We start from the raw sequence: 10,331 nt of genomic DNA, 5'->3' as shown, positions 1-10,331 counted from the left end.
CATCTATTAAGACCAAAATATGGCAAGGAAAATAAAATAAAATAGTATAGAGTACAGGTAATAGAAAGGAAAAGAGGAAGTCCAAATGTCTGTGCCAGACTAGTGAAAAGGCCCAGTCAAGCTAGCTGTTATATCCTGACTTTATATGTAATAGTGGCCAGGCATTGAGATCAAACATTAACTCAGATAAGAATTATTCTGTAGCTCAAATTAGGTCTTATTCTATGAGTTGTTTGCCTGAGAATGCAAAGCAAAGTAAATAAATGATCTCCACAGAGATGGAACCTGTGACCTTGGTGCTATTAGCACCATGTGGTACCCCTGAGCTAATGGCAATTAATGCAAACAAACACAAGCAACAAAACCAGAAGGAGTCCCTGCAGACTGAGCCTAGGGCACTCTCTGGGGCTCATTATCTGTTCTCCAGAAAAAAGGCTGAGTAATGTGGATGGCAAAATAACAACAGCAAAAAACAATGTTGTGCTAATGGCAAAAAAAAAAAAAATAGAAAGAAATCAAGGCAAGACAGAGCTCAGGACCCATTGTGTCTGTGAGCTGACGACCAGTGTGAGGTAGAGAGGGACTTGCTTTGCAGGCTATGAGAACAGAACTGGAAGTTAAGGGTGAAGTAATTCTTTCATTCATGCTCCAGCTCAAAGGTCATTGTGGTGCTTCCTCTGGATGGATCAACAGGCCCTTAACTAACCACAATGTTCTCATTGAGGGTCCCCCATGGGGCTCTGGCAATGAGAAACTGGACACCTGTGCTCAGTTTTCCTGTACCCCACACCCCACCCACTCCCCTAGATGGTGTACAACAAGGGTAACATAAAGAATACACCTGAGGCAGTCCATTGGAACTGTGCATGAGGGTCTCTGGGAGAAGCCAAGAGTGGTGAGTGAACTGCGCAAAAGGAGAAGTGGGTGTGGATAAGGACAATAACACTAGGAGTGAGATTGATGAAATAAATTGGGAGAGGGTAGAAAATAGGGCAATGAAGCAAGAAAGGAGGAAATATGAGGGAGAAATAGGCGTGAAAGTTACTGTTTCTGAGCCTGGAAGGACGGAAAAGGGACAGGGTGAAGAAAATGTTTCTTCTTAGACATTTTCTTGAATTTTTAATTACTTGGAAAGTAGACAGGGCTGGAGAATTGGGCAAGTGGAGAGATAAGAAAAGCACAGTGTCCTTTGTGGTAGATAGGGAGCTATAAAGCTCAGAATCTAGGCAATGAAGCAATTTTAGTCTAAGCATGCTCCTTAAAACAGCTCATGGAATTCAACAAACTTATTAAAATATGCTGGATAGATCCTGTTACTATGAAGATAAAAATCTAGTCTTTGTCTTCAAGTAGTTCACAGTGTAGTAGAAAGGCAAAGATTGTCTATCATAAGTTTACACAAAATGGATGTGTAGAGGTCATATGTGGAGGCAGTAGACCAAGGAATGGTTTATTTTGAGAAGACTGATTTATATGGAAGGCCTTACTGAAACCAGTAGCATCTGAGCTCCAGTAAGGATGAATTTGTTTCTGAGATAGAAAATGAAGAGAAGGCATAAATATCTACTGGTGCAAAGGCAAGGGTTATAAACCAGCATTCTGTATTTGGAACTGAGTAAAGTTCTTAGCAACTAGAGCTAACAGACTCTAATGTTTTAACAACATACTTTAGAGCTAGGAAGTCACTTGAAAAAGAACTTGCTGACCAAACATCACTGAGAGAATCCATAAAATTGTGTAGTGTAGTTCTAAGCTACTTTTTCTTGTTTTGTATCATCTGGTTGACTTCAAGTCATTGCAACCCTATATGACAGAGTAGAACTTCCCCTAGGATTTCCTGGGCTGTAATCAAACCCAGCCACTCCTCGGAAGGAAGGTTGGGCAATCCTACTTCCGTAGTGATACTGCCTCGGAAACCCAAGGAGGGGTCGCTATGAGTCAGGGCTGACTCGACGGCACATAACAACAACAACAACAATCTTTACAGGAGGAGATCACTAGTTCTTTCTCCTGTAAAGCTGCTGGTGGGTTTTAGCCATGGACTTTTCAGGTAGCAAGTAAGTGCTTTAACCCTTGCAACAACAGAGCTCCTTAGTTCTAAGCTAACTTGTGGCCAAAAACTCAGAAGGGTGGAACTTGAGGACCTTAGAAATATAGTAGTGATAATTTCTGTTCTCTGTCTAGGGGAAGCTTTCTGCTTTCCTTCCCCCATCAATAATTTGCTGGGGTCCTTGTCCTTGGTTTCTCCAGAATAAAGCTGAATATCAAGGGCTTCCCCAATGAGAACACCACACGAGAATTAATCCCAGTATAGGGAGGAACAGAACTAAACATTGCCTTTATATCTCAACTATCTACAAAGATTTGAGACTAAGAATGTGGGAGGCTATTATCCAAATTTAGGCTCCATAACTTACATAATCATTTCTCCACCCTAAAACCAAAAACTAACTGCCATCGAGTCGAATCTGACTTATAGTGATCCCCTTTGAGTTTCCAAGGCAGTAAATCTTTATGGAAGTAGATTGCCCAGTCTTCCTTCTGCAGAGTGGCTGGTGGGTTTGAACCACCAACCTTCTGGTTAGCAGTCAAATGCCTTAGACACTATGCCACCAGAGCTCCTTAGATTGTTTTACTCCTCAGCCTCAGTCATATGCTAGGTTTTTTATTCTCTCTCTACACCTAAGTATCTTATATGCACAGTACATAATGTAGTCAATCTCTTTCTTTGTTAGATAATCTATCCATGAGATAAACCATCTGTCTCCAGCAGATTGCTTGGTGTTCAACACCGAAGATAAACCTCTCAGTACATACAGGGTTTAATAAGTCCATTTTTATAGCCATTTTCTCATATTCCAGTCTATCCCCTCTGACCCAGATCCTGGAGAGTTGATGCTATAAATCCTTTCACTTATTGAAGTCATTCTAATACTGCAGCATTCATCTGTAACCAAAGACCCTGTCTGATCCGCTCTCTTCTATACTGTAAAGGGAAAATGTGATAAGGACCCTAACAGCCAGGATTACATCTGGACACAATAAATCATTTTTTCATTACCCTTGCCATCTCCATCTGGCCGCTCAGATCTCTCCATTACACCAGCATGAATTCTCCGCCAAAACCAAAGAGCCTATGTCCCACCCCTTTAGTGACGTTACTTCTTTTTCTTTGGAGTGATGGGGAATTAATCTGGTAAAGAAATACATTTTTTTTCCTCTCTCAGAAATCACAGTTGTGTATTTATAAATGTCTTTTGGAGACAATATCCTAACTTTTGTTTTTAATCCACAGGATTAAATCTATAGAAAGCAAGATTTCAGTTACAAAGAGGGAGTTCACTTGTCTTTTTAGCCACCTGTCAGCTATTTTGAAGTAAAATAAGAATGGCCTAATGATTATTTGTAAAACTGAATAATAGAACACTGAGATTTAGAAGGCTGGTTTGAGTCCTAGACCAGCCAAAGAATCTCCATGTGATCTCATTTTGGAACATATTTACTCATCTGCATATTTGAGTAATTATGAGCATCCATAAAAAATAATAATAATATTTTGTATAGTTCTTTAAAAAACATTTTCTAACCCATTATTCTATTTATTCCTCCATTAAAAAAATACTATAGCAGTTAGAATAAGATATTCTGGTATTAAAATTAATACCCTCATTCTTCATAGATGAGTAAAATGAGGATCAGAGAGACAAGGTATTTTTCCTCAGAATTTCTATATAAAAGTTAATAGAGATGAAGCTAAGAAGGCAGTCACCTGGATTTTATTTGTCTTGTATAGTGTGTCATGGGAATGCATGTAAGTGCAAAGACATGGCTGGCATTGTAGGTTAGCACAATATTTCTGTGTCAAATATTGGAGAGCCATTTGACCACTCTCCTTTTCAGTTATCTTCCTCTATAAAATGTGGATAATATTTCACTGCTGCATGTAAAATGTTTTTCAGGAACAAGTGAAATAATTGATATAACAACATCCTGAGAACTGTTCATCAGGATACAAATATTGTGGGATAGAATCATTACTCCATTGTTCTGTCTTCTGAATGAACATTGCTTTTAAAATAAGTACATAATGCTGATGTCACAATCCCTCTGCATGCATTCCAAAAAGTAGAGGGTCTTTGGATCAAAAGGGACTCATTAACTTCAAGGACAAAATTAGTGTTTAAATCCTTTCTGCAATAATTAACTGCAAAGTGGTCACCCATCCTATGCTGTTTTCTGCAATTACAGTGTTGTATCTTAGCACATATCTGAAATGGGTCTAAATTTACTTGTTTATAATTTTTTATTTTTATATCCAAGTAGATAGGGTGATTGTGTATGCCAGAGTGTTACGTCTTCTTTGTTTATGTGTACATGTGTTGTATGTCTATATTTATTTATTTTAGAGTTTGTATAATAATTTCTGTTACGTTTTTATAGATGCATATAGCTATTTTTACATATTATCACATATTGTATATACATAAACTATACTATATATAGGAGCTTGACAAAAGTGTAGCAAAACAAATTTGCATAAGCATATCTTACATACTCTGGGAACAAAATAGTACAGATTAAATACATACAATGTAAGCATGTTTGCATGTTTATGAAAAGTCAGGGGTCAGTGATTACAAGAACATGTGCATATATTTTTTTGCCTATTAATGTGGATGTATATGTGCTTGTACATCAACAAAATAGAGGTTTGGGGGAAGATGCATGTTTAGGAGATAAATGAAGAAAAAAAAAATAACTCATATAAGCTAAGAAATATAATCCTAGAGGCCATTCTCCTCTAGCAGGTATTTCTTGTTTCAAACTAAAGACACAAGAGTATATGCTTGGGACAGTTGCCATTCCCTTTCACCTTATGCCATCTAAGAGAGTGAGGGTAGGGAAGCAATGGAGTGTGTATGGGAAGGATGAGTGAACATATGTCTGAAAAAGGCCCTATGAATATAAAACACTCTGTGGATGCATGGGTGTGCTTGAGTGTGTCTATGAGAGGATGTATGACTTAGTGTGAAATTATCACATGGTGTGATAAACATTTGTGAATGAATGACTATTAAGAAAATAACTATTTGCAGGAAAGTTTCACTTTCTCTTTGATACAGGTAAGATGTGATTATAAGAGATATGTTTATCATTGAGTTTCTGTTTGTGGTGATGGAAAATTTGGCAGTGGATATTGGTGATAGTTTCATAAAATTATTGATATCGTTGATGTCACTAAATTATGCATGTGAAAGATATTGAGTTGGAAAATGTCGTGATATCTATTTTTACAACAATTGAAAAATTTAAAAAAAAAAAATGCTTATGGTTCCCTGCACATCTAATGTGTATACTGATGAGTCAGAACTGACAATGTGTTCAACATGTGATGTTGGTTAACATCTGATGAATATGCATGTGTGTGTGTGTGTGTGTGTGAAAGGATCAGGTTTACTCATTATATGTGTATTATGAGTTATTATATTGATATATATGTGATTTTGGGAAGTAACAGAAGTTTGGTTATAGGAGTCTTGCCATTGTGGAGATGCATGTATGTGTGTAATAACATATATGCACAAAAAAAGGTGCTTTAGTTTCCAAATGTCTTTTCTTACGAGCAAATGCATATGTATCAGTTCATATGCAGAAGTGCTTATGCTTTAGGGAATGAGGGCTTGTACATATCTGCATCTTTGGATCTGAATGTGAATGCACATGTTTGTACATATTTTAATGTCTTTTAATTTTACAGCCATCTACCTTGAAAATATTTCTGTTCATGAATATAATCCCCTTCTTTTTTACATGTGTGAGTGTGAGTGTGTAGTTGTTTCTGGATGAATCAATCTGGATTAGTATGTTTGTGCATGTGTGTTAGTACAAGTGCATGTATCTACTCACTCTGTCTTAATCTGGATGTTCCACTGAATCCTGTTCAGCATCACAGCATCACCCAGTTGAGTGGTGGCTTCACTTAAGGTGCATTGGCTGGGAATTTAACCCAGTCTCCTGCATTCTACCACTGAGCTACCCACTGCTCTTTCCTGAACACTAAAAGGAACCTAACTTCATGTCTTTGCTTCATGCTTTCCTTTGGTGTCTGGATATTCTCACCTGGGGCAGAGGACCGCAGAACCCTTGGCCCCACAGCTATTGTTCTCTCAGCCAGACCAGAAGATGCCAGATTTGAGCATTTTACAAATAAGCACATCTCGAGCAAGTCAAGACCTGTAGGTAGATGCACAAAGGAGCTGAACAAGATGTTTGGCTGGCTTCTGAAAGTTAAGGGGATGCTGCATGATTAGAATGTGGGGATAATTCCTGAAAGGCAATTTGCAGCCTGAATTGCAAAGGTGTCTAGTAACTCAGCCTGAAATTTTCTGGGCAATTGATGAATTTTCAGAGTGCTTAAGTGGATGTTGCTGATAGTTTTGATTAGCTTTTTAGGTGTTTTTAGGGGAAAGGATTTGTCAGTCTCCTCAGTCAGTCATGCCCCAAATGAATACCAGTTTCTGTTTATTCCTTTTGAATGTATTCTGTTAGATTTATTAAGCTCTGTGTTTAGAAGTTTGGAAGTTATTACATTTTTTTATTACTTAAAGTGACCTCCCTACTGGGTATAAACCAAACCAAACATTATATATATATATATATATATGTATATGTGTGTGTGTGTCTATATATATATATATATATGTATATGTATGTATGTATAGTTGATGTGTGTCTATATTCTTGCCCTGAAGATACAAACAGCCTACCAAATCTTTATTTCACTTTTTATCCCATCCTAATATTCATGTTGGGAGCTCTGGTAGCATAGTGGTTAAGGCACTTGACTGCTAACCAGAAGGCTGGCAGTTCAAACCCAACAGCCACTCCTCGGAAGGAAGATGAGGCAATCTACTTCCATAGTGATACTGCCTCGGAAACCCAAGGAGGAATCGCTATAAGTCAGGCCCTACTCGATGACACATAACAACAACAACAACAATATTCATGTTAATTTTGCCTAGAATTAAAGTTCCAACTTCTTTAGGCATTTGATCAAGGGAGGAAAGTACACAATAAGCCCTTTATTTTGTAAAATTGATTAGTGTAAATGCTAACAACTTAATTAAATAATTAAGGTATGTTTTGTTGTTCTTAAGGAGCTCTGATGGTATAGTGGTTAAAGCATTTGGTTGCTAACCAGAAGGTCTGTAGTTTGAATCCACCAACTGCTCCACAGAAAATAGATGAGACAGTCTGCTTCCATAAAGATTTACAGCCTTGAAAACCCAATAGAAGTTGCCATGAGTCAGAATTGGCTCAATGGCAGTGAGGTTTTTTATGTTTTGTTTTGTTTTGTTTTGTTGTTGTTCTTAATTTCTCCACCACTGTCTCCAAACTAAAGAAGGTGAGAGTTTTAAGATGCAACTGTTAAGTTTTCTTTTGGGTTATTTAAATGAAAGATGCATGTGACATCTGGAGACTTCCAGGGTGAGGTGAATATAGAGGGTCTGTAAGACATATTTGAAATTCATATGTATAAGAGTTTAGTTGAAATCATGACATTATAAGACCACTGAAGGAAAAGAAAAGGGCTAAATAAAGATCTCTGAAAAATGTCAAAGTATAAATTGTATGCAAGGTGAACTAAGGAGGTAGATTCTGATAAACAGAATTAAAAAGAAAAAGAGAGTGGGAATTAATATCAGCTTGAACTTGCTGTGAAATGAATCAATCTTAGAAAAACTCACTTTGAGTTAGCAATAAAGGGATAATGGGTGAGCTTAATGAGAGTAGTTAAAAAAACAAACAAAACCAGTTGTCTTGAGTCTACTCTGGCTCCTGGTGATCCCTAGTCTGTCAGAGTAGAACTGTGCTCCATAGGGTTTTCAATGACTGATTTGTCAGAAGTAGATTGTCAGACCTTTCTTCCAAGGTGCCTCTCGGTGGACACCTTGACCTCATGATTCCAGTCAGTGTTAATCATTTGCATCAGCCAGGGACTGGTTTAATTGCATGAAAGCAATTCAAGGGCACTGAAGTGTGAATGTGTTAGGGCATCACAGAAGTCAGAGTGCTTGGAATTAGGAGAAGATACCATGGACATAGCTGGTTGTTGTTGTTATGTGCCATTGAGTCATCTCCGACTCATACCGACCCCTCCTTGGGTTTCTGAGGCAGTATCACTATGGAAGTAGATTGCCCAATCTTCCTTCCGAGGAGTGGCTGTTGGGTTTGAACCTCCAGCCTTCTGGTTAGCAGTCAAATGCCTTAGGCACTACACCACCAGAGCTCCCATGGACAAAGGAGTAGAGACCTTCTCCTCAGGTGTTTGCCATTAAGAAAGAAAGCTGAATTACTTAAAAATAAATAAATAAATAAAAACTATAAAGAGAGAATTGGAGGCAGTCATAGAAATGTGCCAAGGTAAGGGATAAGTAGAAGAAGCCCTAGTTGTGCCATGGTTAAGTGCTTGCTACTAACCTACAGCTTGGCAGTTCAAACACACCAGCCACTCTGTGAGAGAAAGATGTGAGAGTTGGCTTCTGCAAAGCCTTGGAAACCCTATAGGGCAGTTCTATTCTTCCTTTAGGTTTGCTGTGAGTTGGAATCCATTTGATGGCAATTAATTTATTCATTTTGGAAGGCATAGGTATGGCACAGACTATAAGAGTTCACGTGTGGGTGTGAAGGAAGTGTGTGTGTGTGTGTGTGTGTGTGTATAGGGTGGAGAGGAGAGAAGAGACAGGAGATTTTACAAAGCACCATGCAAATGTGTCATAAGATTAAGCTAATCTTTCTAATCTATTTTCAGATTCCTGAGTTCCAAGCTGGATCCTCAACTATGTCAACATTCTCCACCCAGACAGCTTCCAATAGCAGCCCTTCAATGGCCCCCACCTTCTTGCTGGTGGGCATGCCAGGTCTGTCAGCTATACCCTCCTGGTGGACAATCCCCCTCATCATGCTCTACCTTCTATCTGCCTTGGGCAATGGTACCATCCTCTGGATCATTGCCATGGAGCCCACCTTGCACCGCCCAATGTACTTCTTCCTCTTCCTACTCAGTGTGTCTGATGTTGGCTTGGCCACAGCCCTGATGCCCACCCTCTTGGGTCTTGCTCTTGCTGATGTTCATGTGGTCTCTGCCTCAGCCTGCCTCCTCCAAATGTTCTTTGTCCATGTCTTTTCTGTCATGGAGTCCTCTGTCTTGCTCACAATGGCCTTAGATAGAGCACTGGCAATCTGCCGTCCTCTCCACTATCCCACACTCCTCACCAATGGTTTCATTATGAAGATTGGTCTCGCTATTGCTTTCCGATGCCTAGGTCTCCATCTGCCCCTACCATTCCTCCTGGCCCACATGTCCTACTGCCGCCCACAGGTCCTAACCCATTCTTATTGCTTGCACCCAGATATGACCCATCTGGCTTGCCCAGGAGCTTGGGGAGCAGTCTACAGCCTCTTTGTGGTCCTCTCAGTCATGGGATTGGATCCCTTGCTTATTTTCTTCTCCTATGGCCTAATTGGTAAAGTGTTGCAAGGTTTGGGATCCAGTGAGGAGCGCTGGAAGGCTAGTCAAACCTGTGTGGCCCACCTCTCTGCTGTGCTCCTCTTCTATGTGCCTATGATCCTCCTGGCACTCATTGACCGTCTTAGATTGCCAGTACCTCAGCCTGCCCATACTCTTCTCTCCTATGTCCACTTTCTGCTTCCTCCATTATTAAACCCTATACTCTATAGTGTCAAGATGAAGGAGATTAGAGAAAGAATACTCAAGAGATTACAACCCATGAAGGTAGGTTTTGCTCAGTGAGGAAGATGTCCTTTCACATTTGGTAGCTTAAGACTACCTGATGCAAAGGTTTCCATCACCATACATGAAATAGTCACTCAGGTATACATAAGTGCATATACATGGATATATCTGCCTGTCCTTTGAAATGTATGTGTGTATATTGATGAATGCTTACAAGACCCAAAGAATGGAAGTGATCTACCCATTGTTACACTACATGTGAATGTCACAGAAAGGACCAGAGTCTAGGTTTTGTCATAACCATCCAAGTGCATGGTTATTATGGTTTTGCTGTTGTAATTATCTTACTCACTTCATCTATACTGCCAGATAACTGAATAAGCTGGAAGAGTTAAGGGACAGCACAGAAAAAGAAAGAGAAGACATAAATATTCTGCTTAACTAGATGAAGGATCATCACCAGTGTTGGACCCTTATAGGAAGCAGGGAATGAAGGAGAAGACACAAGTAAGTTTCTTACTTAGGCTTTTCAAACCAGGGGATATGGTATATAACTCTGATCAGGTTGAGATAA

General features: G+C 39.2%; 1 protein-coding gene across 1 annotated transcript; it reads left to right on the top strand.

Annotated features, from left to right (window-relative positions):
- Positions 1-8,764: 8,764 nt before the first annotated feature.
- On the top strand, positions 8,765-9,814 carry LOC103197137 (olfactory receptor 51S1). The gene has a single exon (XM_007941017.2). The coding sequence runs from the start codon at positions 8,765-8,767 to the stop codon at positions 9,812-9,814; it is 1,050 nt and encodes a 349-aa protein (XP_007939208.2).
- The last annotated feature ends 517 nt before the right edge of the window (positions 9,815-10,331 follow it).

Source organism: Orycteropus afer, unplaced genomic scaffold, assembly GCF_000298275.1.
Source record: "Orycteropus afer afer isolate SDZICR_OR568_19922 unplaced genomic scaffold, OryAfe1.0 scaffold00074, whole genome shotgun sequence".
Lineage (NCBI taxonomy): Eukaryota > Metazoa > Chordata > Mammalia > Tubulidentata > Orycteropodidae > Orycteropus > Orycteropus afer.
This window is presented reverse-complemented; position numbering and strand designations above follow the sequence as displayed.